At 42.5% G+C, this 14,070-nt stretch overlaps 1 protein-coding gene across 1 annotated transcript; it reads left to right on the forward strand.

Annotated features, from left to right (window-relative positions):
* The first annotated feature begins 11,536 nt into the window (after positions 1-11,536).
* LOC308281408 (mitochondrial import inner membrane translocase subunit Tim10) lies at positions 11,537-13,670 on the forward strand. The gene is made up of 2 exons (XM_080721579.1): positions 11,537-11,709; positions 13,470-13,670. Exons 1-2 carry the CDS (start codon positions 11,639-11,641, stop codon positions 13,663-13,665), a joined length of 267 nt encoding a protein of 88 aa, XP_080577705.1. The 5' UTR covers positions 11,537-11,638; the 3' UTR covers positions 13,666-13,670.
* The last annotated feature ends 400 nt before the right edge of the window (positions 13,671-14,070 follow it).

Genomic DNA, 14,070 nt, shown 5'->3' on the forward strand with positions numbered 1-14,070 from the left:
AATAAAAACAAAATGATTTTTCAGAACCCTTGTTTTGTTTTGATTCATCCAGCAATGGAATGCATAGGCTACTGCCCCACAAAGACAAAATGCAGAAACTACAATTTTGGATCATTTGTGTATCGAGGTCAATTTTAGCCTCCGTGATTTTAGTGTGGTTGAGCCGAGGCTTTCCTATTGGCTAAATCTTAAAGTAGGGTTTTAAACAATCAGTTTAGGCGTCACTGTGCAACTCGAGAAGACTGGTAAAGTCATGGAAATTGTTTGTTCACTTGGATAATTTAAAATAAGTTGCAGTGTATTAACTTCCCATTCTTCAGAAAACGTAAGTTGGTACATTAATTACACTACAGCCCCTTTTGGAACGATGTAAGCTATATACGTTAGTTTGGGGCAAACAGATGTCATGAATTTCTAATCAACGTTGAGTTGTGGTTAGTTTAGCGTCGCATTAAGCCTGGTGGGCGAGGTTAGCGTCACATTACTAGGCCTACAGTGGCTTTCAACTCTTTTCACATCAAGCTAATAACATTATTTGTTCAGCGTTTGAGCCACGGACCACCAGTTGATGACATTTAGCTTCTCAGACCCAAAACCTAGAATACTTTTGGGGGTCCACCCTATGTTCCCCACTATGTTCCCCACCTCACAGCATTAGTTTTAGTGAGGTTAGGGTTATGGGTAGGGGTAGGTTTAGGTGCCAGGTGGTAAGAAAGTGGGGAACATAGAACCTGGGGAACATAGGTAGGCCTATGGTCCCGGAGACGGGCACACGTTGATCAAAATAGCAATTCTTCTTCATTCCCTAATTGTGCAACCTTCTAGTAAATTAAGTAATTTGCAGGTGTTAAACAATAATTTAACTCTTGAGATGGTAAAAACTAAAATTACTTTGGTGACCTAATTTCATTTTACACTCAATATTTAAGATCTTTAAAGGGTCCATTTGGTTTCCAACTCCCATTTAGCTGGGGACCACCTAGCTCTGGTCGACTGGTCCATCCGCTTGATCCACAACACTATGGACCGAGAACTAACGCTATGGACCAGAGCTAGGGACCACCTGGAGCCCCCTCGGACCACTGGTGGTCCTCGGACCATTGGTTGAAAACCACTGCATTAATTAGTAGACAACCGTCTCCAGTCCACTAGTGTTGATAGTGATTGTTAAAGCTCTTAATAAGTTGGGAAAAGGCTTAGGCTTAATTTGATGATTTGGTACAGTGCGTTAAAGTCGCAGCTAATGTATCCAGATTGTCTTTTCAAAGAATTGCAATAACGTTATTGGCACCTATAATACCAGAATAATATGTAATGATCTTTGATAATGAGCAGCATATTTGAGAACATGTTGCAGTAACAGACTTTGAATAGTAGGCCTACTGTATTCTGTAGTGTATACACAAAAGCCCCTTTTCCACTGGCCCAACACCACACCACACCGCCCACTTATGACTTATGGCGTAGAGAGAGTGGTGTGAAAGTGGTACTAAACGTGGTACTAAAACGTATCCAATCTACAGTAGGTCTGAGCTAGGCCAAACAGGGCTAAACACTTAATAATGACTGAACACCTTCTGACTTTTCATTTAGACCAATTCAATTTGTTTCTTACCGGTAGGGTCTCTTTTGTGTAATGGTAAATGTAGATATTTTTGTGGTGTGGTGCGGTGTAGTGCGGTGTGGTGCTAAAGCTGCTGTCGAAAAGGGGCTAAAGTAGGCCTACTACAAGAGATGCCCTGGACCCGAGTTGCTATTAATGATGACGTGATGATTGATTGATTGAATACTTTATTAGCAGTTTGCTTCAGATTCATGGTCTACAAAAAGAATGTAAACCTTTCTTGGGTTTAAATTATTTTGCGCTATGGCTTAAGTTGTTTGCATTGGGGTGCTTTGCACTCAATTCACGACAGACAAATATACAACAATACTATGCAACACATCATATAACAGCCAGAAATCTTAAATAATTTCTGCGTGATGATGTCATGTTGCCATTAAACTCGTCTTCAATTCAACTACTAGCCTACTACTACTTTATTGTCTCCTCACAGGTTTACTTCTGTAAAATAAATAATGCTAATTTGGCAAATCTGCTTCAAATGTGTTTTTCTTCTAGCCTCCCTTCCAGTGCTGATTGAAGGATGTGGAGGTACCGACTAAAAGACTATGAGCCGCGGCTGCTGGCTGAGATCCAGAGACAGCAGAACAGCAACCTGTTCTGTGACACCCTGCTACAAACTAGTGGTGAGACTGGGGATTGGGGAAAAAGGACAAGTACAGTACTGATCCCCTTATGTCTTATGCTAAAATAAGTAGTCATGTGTAGAGAGTAGGGACTGTAAAACCGTAGCCTATCCTACGGTGTCAGACCGCCATTCCGAAACACCGCCATTCCGAACATTGACTAGGGTTAGGGTTAGGGTTAGGGTTAGGGGTAGGGTTAGGGTTAGTTAGGGTTAGGGTTAGGGTTAGGGTAAGGGTTAGGGTTAGGGTTAGGGGTAGGGTTAGGGTTAGAAGTCAATGTTCGGAATGGCGGTGTTTCGGAATGGCGGGGTGTAACCCTATCCTACATAATTTAAGAGAGTCAAGCTCTCATTTTCACGTTCATCTATTCACTGGCTTCAGCAACTGATCTCAACTTTCACATGGCATTGGTCATTATTATTATTCAGACGGTGAGGAAGACCAATTTTCATTTTGCCCAAATTCAAGCTGTTTCTTCGCACTTCTGTTTAACTATGTGCCCGCCAAACATGCATGTGCATATTCATGCACGTGCCCACAATTTCTTCTGTAGCCCCTACACATCTGCCACGGATTGTATTCTTATTCTCATTATAATATAGGGTTGTGATATAAAAAAAGATTATTTCGCTTCTACCGAGTCCCACATTCAAGCTGTTATTAGCGTGTCCGCCGTTACTGGGTAGACTGCTACGGCTGTGTTTTTGTGTGTCACTCTCACACATCAATCGCACACTGTTACATATACACAAGTGTCACACAACGAACACAGACGCGCGCGCGTATGCGTGTTTGCATGTTGTAACTGTTGTAGCATGTAGGCTAAACGTACAATAGAGATAGCACCAGCTCTATTGCTCTATTTGAAGAGAGTCAGACAAGGAAGACAGACAGTGAGCGTACCATCCTAGTGGCAGCTTTGCTAATTCTCTCTCTTCCAAAATGGAAGTTAACATTCAGTATATAAAGAGTACAGTTATGACAGTAAGATCTTCGTGGGACTCATTCATTTGTTCCCAGATCATAACAAGGAAGACAGTGACACGTAGTGTTGGTAACTTTCCACTAGTGACATACAGTATATCATGATTTCGTAGCCAGGGCAACCAAAGTTACTATGACCTGTAATCTATTAGCCTGAGCTTACAGTATCCGACCAAAATGTGGTCTCCTATACTGTAAGTTCAGTTCATAATATATCCTTATATGGTCATATGAGCCTCGTACACAAATCATAGAATTATGTATCATAATTCTACCCTAACACTCTCTATACTGTGTACACCTCATAATCCAAACTCTGCACATTATTTCGGAGCAATTATCTTCAAATGGGTAAGGTCTAGTCAGACCAAGGCCACACTAATCTGGATCTTTTTCTGAACTCAGATTTTCGTATATCCGATATCTAGGTCTAAAGAAATCCATGACTACACAGATCCACTGAATCTGAAAAATCCAGATTAATGTAGCCTAGGCCCAAGTACATTTTTCACATATTAGGTTGCTACCTAATACAGACCTGTCTCATTCATAACAATGTGTCTCTCTCCTTCTGTTCTTTTTTTCTACCATTGCTAAGGTGTTTCAATTCCAGCCCACAGCTGCATCATTGCTGCCCTCAGTCCTTATCTGTCCAAGGAGGTGTCTTCCTTACCCTCCCCTCCTTCTGGGAATATGCGCCAACTCCAGCTTCAGTCTTTGAAGGCCCATACGCTGCTGAAATTGGTGGGCCTTCTGTACTCTGGGGTACTGAAGTTGGAGGATCCCACAGAGCAAGAGGATGTGCTGGCTGCAGCCCGCCGACTGAGGATCGGAGGCCTTGTGGAAATACGAAGAGACGTACAAAGGGAAAGTGAAGTTGTCAGGGAGCAGCAGAGCTGTAGGAGGGATGCAGAAACTCAAGTTGAGATAAGTGTTCGAGAAGCAGGGATACAGACTGTGAAGTGTAATGAACAGGCAATGGATGGCTCCATCCATTCATTTAGTTCCAGCCAAACCGAACCTCTAACTCCAGTGGCAGCACCACTTGTAGCTCAAGGCTTGGACAACAATTACAGAACAGTTATCTCTAGTGTGGAGGGAACACCAAACGCCACCCATGGAGGAACCTGGAACAGGAGAGAAACTCCACTGGTCAGTAAAACCTACAGTATGGGCATGACTTGAGATGTTGTTTCTAGTTTGTTTGGGGAATAAAAAACATGAACTTTCAGTCAGTGTTCGTCACTAGACTGAACCATTTATATGACCAGTGATTCAATTTACAATTTAGGCACAGATACTCTTATCCAGAGCGATTTACAAGTGCAAAATCAGAGTAAGTGGCATAAACCCTAGTCAACAAATGATATAAGTAGAGTGAGTGCAAAGCGAATACTGTTGTTTCACAGAAACTTAAGATACCAGGTATCAAACCTAGCGTTTGTCTAAATAACAAGTTTTACAGTTTAGGCATTTAGCAGAAGCTCTTAATCCAGAGAGATTTACAATAAGCAGGTAATACAACAATACAATAAGCAAGGTAATACATCAACATCAATACGTCAATTGCATAGAAATATCAATCTAGAAAAAAATAAAGTAGGTAGACCAAGCACCTAATCAGTAAAAAATCACACCCGTGTGAACTGAGCGGTGGTCTGAGCGAGGAGGGATGAGTCTGTAGCCGAATGTGCTCCTCATCCTTTCCAGCTCATCATAGAGGAGATGGGAGTCATTCTCCAGGATAGCATTCAGCTTCCTCCTCATTCTCCTCTCCACTATCACCTCCAGACACCACCCCACCCACGCACGCACGCACGCACGCACACACACACACACACACACACACACACACACACACACACACACACACACTCAACACACTATAGGTGCCAAAGTGTAGACTTTGTTACTAGAGGTCTATTACATTACGATATTTTACCAAGGAGAATCTGGCTAAGTAAGTATTCATGCTAACCTGTTCTGTTCCACTATGACTTAATTGTTTTGTCTCTTCTGTCTGTAGAGTGGCAGCAGTCTTGCAGAGCCCCAGAGAGACTTCACTGACCTGGGACTACATGTGCCCACCTCCTATGTCTGCACATGTAAACCACAGACCCCAATCCCATCCCTATGCACCCAAGCACCGGACACCAGCCCCCAGTCAGTAGAGGAATCTCCAGAGGAAATAGAGAGGCTCCTGGAGGATATCATGATGGGTTTTAATATATTGCCCTCTGTGAACCTAGAGATGAACTGCATCAGCCCACACAACCTCCAACCAAACCTTGATAGAGCAACAACCAGCCACCAGTCTTCAATTCCAAACCTTGATAGAGAAACAACCAGCCACCAGTCTTCAATTCCAAACCTTGATAGAGCAACAACCAGCCACCAGTCTTCAATTCCAAACCTTGATAGAGCAACAACCAGCCACCAGTCTTCAATTCCAAACCTTGATAGAGCAACAACCAGCCACCAGTCTTCAATTCCAAACCTTGATAGAGCAACAACCAGCCACCAGTCTTCAATTCCAAACCTTCATAGAGCAACAACCAGCCACCAGTCTTCAATTCCAAACCTTGATAGAGCAACAACCAGCCACCAGTCTTCAATTCCAAACCTTGCAGAGAAGCAGAGTAGGCATCCTGCAGTGTGCACAGAAGACTGGACACCAATTGACGACACATCATTAACAGATACAGGTACACAGATGTATTTTGGTTCTGATATCGTCGCTGTCGAAACGTTGTTTGTCCAACACTATTCATTACAACATCTTTTTTTATTTTATATTAAAAAAATTGTGTGAAAATTGGCAATCTACAAGCTCACAACTTGTTGCAATGCGACACATTGTGAGCTTGTAGATCTGCTTGTGACACTTGTATGATGAAGTAGGGTATTCATTTTCACCTACACGAAGTGAGCGGTGCAAACACTACGCGCGTGCATATCTCTTTGTATGGGCCATTCTGTCCATGACGTCAGTTACTTTATGTGTATGGAGATCCGTACTAATACACACAAGTGCAATGTAGAAGCGGTTTGCACCCCTCAAAAACATAAGTTGAATTATAGAGATAATATGAGGTTTCTGACAGCAACAATATGTATTCCCGTATTGAAGAAATAACGTGATGTTGCCCCCCTCCCCAATCGTTTCATTGTATGTATTGAATTATAGCACTAGAGTTGACACAATGTAAGCTTGTCAGTTAAAACATAATTGATAAGCTAGCTTACTTAGCTTAAATCTGACTAGATCGGTATGAGTGATAAGGGCCTTGATCAACTGGGGGGGTTGGGGGGTCCAAATCATTTGTGGGTCCTTGGCATGAAAAATGTTGATAACGACTGATCTAAAGAACCATTAGCTAAAGTTGTTTGGAGAGGCTGTTAACTAAAACGTTGTGCCGGCAAGCGGCAACCTCCCTGTTTGTTATTTTGACAAATAAACTTGACTTGTGTCCGACTACGCTGGCTTGAGAGTGAGGAGATAACACAAATGAAAATAGAATAGCATTGGGTGCCAGTGTTGTACTGAGGTCAACTGTTCAGAGGGGATAGATGTGGGAGAAAGGTCCTGGTTGACATCATTGCGTGCAACACAAAAAATGTACGGTAGTTCAAATGTGTATTACCAGCACTTTACAGTGTTTTCTCACGGCCATTTCCATCTTTCCACTTCCTAGGCTTCCACTCTGCTTGCAATTCTCATTTTGTTCCTGCAAAGCACCCGCCTGAGCCTTACCCAGATTTCACCCAACTCCCTAAAGCCCCACAGTGTTGCCTCTCCAAAACCTGCCGTTCCTCCACAGTCCACTCTCTGAGATACCCTGACCAAATGGATGAAAGGAGCTTTCAGAACACACCAGTCACCCAGAGTGCTCTGTCCCCCCATGGTCAAACTTCCTGTCAACAGAAACGACATTACGCAGCTTGTCAGTCTTCCCAACCTGACTCTTTTGCATGTATGGAGGATGTGCTCCTGCGTAGACATCTCCCTCCATCAGAGCCATGTACTAATATGGCTAAACACCACCAACCATCCTTCAACCACCCCACAAACCATGGTAATACATTTCAGCAATCACGTCAAGAGGTGCAATCTTGGCAGATGATGAAGCCAGGAGTATTACTGTTTCCTCTCAGCACCATGACTAACCCATCCCTACATCAAGTTAGAAATTATGCTTGTAACTCAAATCGCTTTGTGAAACCTTGTAACGACAGTGGGCCAAGCACCAGGAGCAAAGGAAGGGGGTTCTTTACTACTAGCCAAAATGTCACTGGAGGTTTGAAGAGAAAACACAACCAACATGGTCGCTTTGTGAAACGTTGTAACGACAGTGGGCCAAGAACCACTGAAGTAGCCATTGGGAGTGTGGTAGAAGATGAGAGCAGAAGGACAAGGTTCTTAAATACTAGCCAAAATGTCACTGGAGGTTTGAAGAGAAAATGCAAACAACGTGGTAATAGTGGCAGTCGCTGTGTGCAATGCTGTAACGAGAGTGGGCCAAGCACCAATGAAGTACCTATTGGGAGTCGGGTAGAAGATGGGAGCAAATGGACGAGGTTCTTCAATACTAGCCAAAATGTCCCTGGAGGTTTGAAGAGAAATCGTAATAGTGGCAGTAGCCAAGCATCTAGAGAAACAAATCCAAAATGCATAAATTATTCAATAGATACCATTGGTCATAATTTGGCACGCAAAACTTTAAAGATCTGTGAGCAAGGTCGGAGTATAATCCATTTGGGTGTTTGTTCAGTCAGTCTGTCAAGGAACAATGTCATGGCCAAGGAAAGGGAAATGGCCAACACATCTTGCAGAATGCCTTTGGAAAATGCTGGGAAATCAAAGAAACCACCAGCAATAAAAAAGATGAAGTCAACGACCAGCTATAACAGCCAAACACACTCGGGTCCCAGCACCATGGTCAGAACAATTCAGAGTGTAGACGTAATGCCCCCAAAGAGGAAACGTGGGAGACCCCGTAAGATCAAAACACAGGAGCATATGTTCTGTGTTGCTCCCTCTTCTGATTCCAGTAAGATAAAGTCGACTCTGGAGCAGAACTCCACTCCAGAGCACACCGAAGGGGCTCAAGTCATCACAACTAAACGGCCTCCCTCAGTGACTCTCAAACAGTTTCAAGAGCTTATAAAACACAGACACGGGAGGACCAGGGAATCAAAAAAGTCAAATGATGGTGTTGAAAGTCAAGGAGAGGTTAGTTGTGGAACAGACAGCAGTCATGAAGAATTTGCCAAGGAATCAGAAATGGAACAAGAGAGTGCACAGTTTCAAGGCAAAAGTGAGGTTAAAACACGTGATTCCATACACGGTTTACCATTTGTTCAGAACCCCCACAGGATCATCATAGCTAAGAATTGTGGATCACAAGAAGCTGACAAAAGCACACAGCACATGCATGAGAAAAAGCTACAGGGACAGAGCCAAACTAAAAACAAGACATTGAGTGAAACTGTGACAGAAAAAGAAGGGGAAGAGTCCAGCACTTGTGTGTTTAAATCCAAGGAGGCAGTGGTAAATTATGTACCATCGGAACATAATTACTTCCAACAAGTAATGCCAGATGAAATGGAGAGTCACCAGCTTTGTGGAAAAGAGGATAGGCACAATGAGAAAATGAAAGCAAAAGCAATTGAACAAACAGAATTGCCATTCCAGAACCATCCATTACCTTGTTTTGCCACTACAGAGGAAAGAAGAACGGAAGAGGAGGAGATTAATTTGTTAAAGGTGGACAAAATGGCAGATGAAGGAGAAATGGGACATTTGCAGGATGATCCTGATGAAGGTAAATTAATTTACTTTGAAGTATTGTGAGTTGCTTGAGATATTCTGAGGTTATGCTGCTCATATAAATAGTAAATGGGAAAGTTAAACATTCAAATATGTTGTTTTATATCAGCTTTTAGTTGCATGTATAGCTAATATTACGGGAGCGTGTTGCTTTACTACATGTTATCTTTTCGACACCCGACTTTAACCCCCACCCTAACCCTAACCTCCGTGGAGTGAGTCGCTAACCCTCCGGTCGAAATGATGGTCGTTCAAAAGAGCGCGATTTTCCCACTATTCCATCATTCAGCAAATCCCATTATTTCACATTTTGCTCTATATGCTTGCTCACCAGATTGGTTTACTGATAGGTTGACTGAGATTATGATAAATGAGGAGCTTCGTCTAACTTCCTCCTTTCCCTCATATAGCTCTGGAAGTGTGCAGCAGGACTAGAGAGTCTGACACAGAACAGCCTGCAGACGCTACAGAGGTCTACATTGATTGCAACATCCTTATGCTTCAGGAAATCGAACTGTCTGCTGTCAGTGAGACAAACCCTCAAACACTGTAGAGGGCACATCATCGAGAGTTGGGGCATGACGTTGTCGTCTGCATATGAAGAGGAAACAGATGACAAATTGACTGAGGTGGATGTTATTGGTGTTACTGTTGGTGGCAGAATAAATTAATCTGAACCACTACACTTAAATGAAGAAATACTCATACTCATTCAACACTATCATTCATCAGTTTGCCAATTGTAACGTTGAAATATTGTCGTTCTTTTTTTGCTTTTATTTCCAGTAAGATATCCATATCCAGCATAAACAGTTAAGTTCATTTCCCCCCCCCCCCCCCCCCCCCCCAGCGGTGGTTCTTCTATTTGTTTTACTGAGGTTAAGGTTAGGAATAAGTTTAGGGTTAGGCATAGTTTTACTGAGGTTAAGGTTAGGAATACGTTTAGAGTTAGGCAGAGTTTTACTGAGGTTAAGTTTAGGAATAAGTTTAGGGTTAGGCATAGTTTTACTGAGGTTAGGTTTAGGAATAAGGTTAGGTTTTAGCATATTTTTACTGATTTTACATTTAGGAATACCTAGTGGCTACCACTCCGAGGTCGACACATTCCCCCGTGGCAAGCGTGTTTTAGGGCGACCGTTCTTGTATTCGCCCAGAGCGGTTTCATTTTGTTCCCTCGTAGCAACTATAACCTTTGTTGAACTTGAACCCTGGTGTGTGTGTGTGTATGGGGGGGGGGGGGGGGGGGGAGACGACGCAGACCAAACAGAGTTAAGTTACCCTGGTCTAGTAAATCTGCATTTACTATTTACTTTTGCTGCCATTTCTACAAAGGAAGTGAAATGAGAAAACCACAAGTCAGACTAAAGTTGGATTCATAATGTGTGAGACAAGCCATGGCTCATTATAGCTGGGAATGTATACTCAATTGTATTGGCTTACTGAAATGTTGTCCTTGCTGTGCCTTTATGGCAATGGTGTGAGTGAGTCACAGCCTTTGAGAAGTTTAAAATTATGTCTGAGCCAAACAATCTGGCTCACAGGAGTTCTTACACAGTGAATTGGGCTTCAGATAAACAAGCACTTATATCTTTTGACTCTAAAAATATATTGTATACATAATGCTAATGTATGTACTAATGTATTTTGCACCTGTCTGGATTTGTAATACATTTTCTTTTATTATTATTATTAAAATGTCTGACTTAAATACCAACATTGGTGTTATTTTTCCTAGTACTGACAGACAATGGTGTAAACTAAGTATCCAGGCAAGTACTTAAAGGAGTAGTTCACCCCCAAAATTGCTTTTTTTCTATTGGTTTCTCACGCCATGGAGACTTGGCGTGAGACTTTTTTTTTGTCGCATTCCTAAAAAATTGATTATAGTAAACTTACCCTAACGGTTTCCCCATCCGCATTTGGGTCCCCATCCAGGGCCATGCATTTGGGTCTCCATCCAGAATCAATGTGGGTAAATTTTCTATAATCGCATTTAGGAATGTGACAAATACAAAAAGAAAAAAAAAACATTTTGGGGGTGAACTACCCCACTAACCAAATATTGCGCTACAATTATTTGAAAACTTAAGTTAGGCTACTATTTACTTTGTAGATCTTGATTAGGCTATATTAAATATAATATGTATATGGCCTATTACTTTTACTTTTGGTACTTTATGTACACTTTGATACCAATACTTTTGTACTTTTACTCAAGTATTATTATTATTTTTTAATTTCGGACGTTTAATTTTAACATAGTATTTATTTCTACATTGCTGAAAAATACAGAATACAGGAAAAAGCAAGTAGGCCTACCAATTTTGGTACTTGCTTTTTCAAGGTGACGAGCCCTCCCTCAGCTGTTTGAATCATACAACTTTATTGTTAGCGGAAGTGTGTGCGCTCTCCTGCGGACCGGGTGAAACAAGGCGCACGTGTGTACAGAGGATTTGAAGGTTACAGTAAAAACGGGACAGATCAGATCTGTATTCTGTACTGTTGGACACAAGCAGCAGAACGTGACCCGGTCCGTGTTCGGTGGTTGTTGGATCTTCACCATACCAAGACAACATGGATCCCATGAAAGCACAGCAGTTGGCGGCGGAGTTGGAAGTAGAAATGATGGCGGATATGTACAATAGGTAAATAAGGATTTAAATGCTATTGTAGCAAGCTGGCTAATAACCGGTGGCTCTACTATACTCTTCCAGGATTCCATGCATCTTAATGCACACGCGCTGCAGTGTTCCCCGACGTTTAATTCACATTTGTGCATGTTTTTGTTGAATGAATTGACCATTGATAGGACAGCCGGCATTTTTAGACGGATCTGTCACATGCTAGTTGTTGCAGCAGGCAGTGGTTTAAAGTAACTAAGTACATTTACTCAAGTATTGAACTTCAGTACAATTTTTAGGTATTTGTACTTTACTTGAGTATTTTACTTCTTCTACTCCACTACAACTCGGATGATGTCGGATCCAAATATTGTACTTTTACTCCACTACACCAGGTGTCGTTATTGACTGACAATATGTTGCATAATTGCGACCGTCAAGTCGCAAGTCACTATGAAAAGCTCCACCGTCTGTCACGTCACACTTTTGGCCCTACTCTATCCCCGGCACTGTTGCCCCTATCCATGCCAAACTTTGCACACACACTCCTTGGCTGGCAAACCACAACCTCCAGCCCTGATTTCTCACATTTTTGGACACTGCTCCCACAGATTTTTCCCAAAAATCAAGCAAAGCGGTACACAGTATCTCTAAAGTCATGTCTTATGCCTCATTCACACTACAGATATATAGTTGAACGTTTAGCTTGGTAATTCAATGTAATCTCAATGGAAACCAGCTTTAAAGCTTTCAAAGCTTTGTTCTGAGCATCTCCTGCATCTTTAAAGCTGGTTTCCATTGAGATTACATTGAATTACCAAGCAAAACGTTCAACTATATCTGTAGTGTGAATGAGGCATTAAACATGTATCTGTCCCATTTCCCATATTCCCTCCTGATTGGCTACAATTGCCTTCTAAAGTTGGTGTATGCTACCTGACAGTCCCGATTAGGGAGTCTTATGCCTCATTCACACTGTAAGCAGCAAAGCTAATGGTTTGCTTGGTAATTCAATGTAATCTCAATGGAAACCAGCTTTTAAAGTTTCCGAGCTTTGTTCTGAGCATCTCGAGCATCTTAAAGCTGGTTTCCATTGAGATAACATTGAATTACCAAGCAAACCACTAGCTTGGCTTCTCTCAGTGTGAATGCAGCATTACTGGTAACGTTGCTTGCATGTCAAAGTGTGCATGGCTTTATTCATATTTCTTGTGTGAATATAATAATCCCCCCCCCCCCGACCTGTTTAGAGTGTGTGGGTGTGTGTTTCTCTCACACACACTCTCTCTCTCACACACACACACACACACACACACACACACACACACACACACTCTCTCTCTCTCTCTCTCTCTCTCTCTCTCTCTCACTCACTCACTCACTCACTCACTCACTCACTCACTCACTCACTCACTCACTCACTCACTCACTCACTCACTCACTCACTCACTCACTCACTCACTCACTCACACACACACACACACACACACACACACTGAGTACAAAAGGTCCCCAATGTAAACAAGCCATTGGCTTTCTTGGGTTTAAATCCTATTAGTTGACCTTGTATCTGAACTTTACTGTGCTGTGCTTTTCCTATGCAAACCTCTAATAAAGTATTCAATTAATACAAAACCCTTTTAATAATCAACATAACAAACAACCTTCTCGCCTCTCTTGCTCTGTTAAAGTATGCTATCAGTGACTAGAAATGTGTGTTAGACTTTGTTTTTGCAGGCGTCTTGTGCTTCCAAAACTGACTGCCATAATGTCCCCTATGCCAGGATGACCAATGCGTGCCACCGGAAATGTGTTCCCCCGCACTACAAGGAGGCAGAGCTGACAAAGGGCGAGTCTGTGTGCCTGGACCGCTGCGTGGCCAAGTACCTGGACCTGCACGAGAGACTGGGGCGCAAACTCACCGAGCTGTCCGTCCAGGACGAGGAGATGATGAGGAAGGCAGCCGTGGGCAGTGGCTAGAGTCTGAGGGAGATGGGGTCATTTTGAGGGGCGGGATGGAAAGAAAGGGTTAATAACATCTGAATTCGATTGTCTAAATCATTGGTTCTCAAACGTTCAAATTTCAAGGTCTCCCCTTAACTCTGACAGTGGACAAATGGAACCAAATGGACCCGTTAGGGTTCATTTGGTTCCTTTTGTACACTGTCAGAGTTACAGACTTGTATGGGTCCATTTAGACACCCCTAAAGGAACCCACAGAGTCCCTGAAATCCACTTTGAGAACCACTGGTCTAAATCACTGGTTCTCAACGTGAGGTCAGCAGGACCAGTAGGAGACCAAATGGACGCTTACAGGTCTTATAGGTAACTCAGAGAGGGTCCACCTGGTTCCATTTGTACCCCATCAAGAGTTGCATAATTGCA

This window comes from Nannobrachium achirus, assembly GCF_963921795.1.
Source record: "Nannobrachium achirus genome assembly, chromosome: 3".
Classification (NCBI taxonomy): domain Eukaryota; kingdom Metazoa; phylum Chordata; class Actinopteri; order Myctophiformes; family Myctophidae; genus Nannobrachium; species Nannobrachium achirus.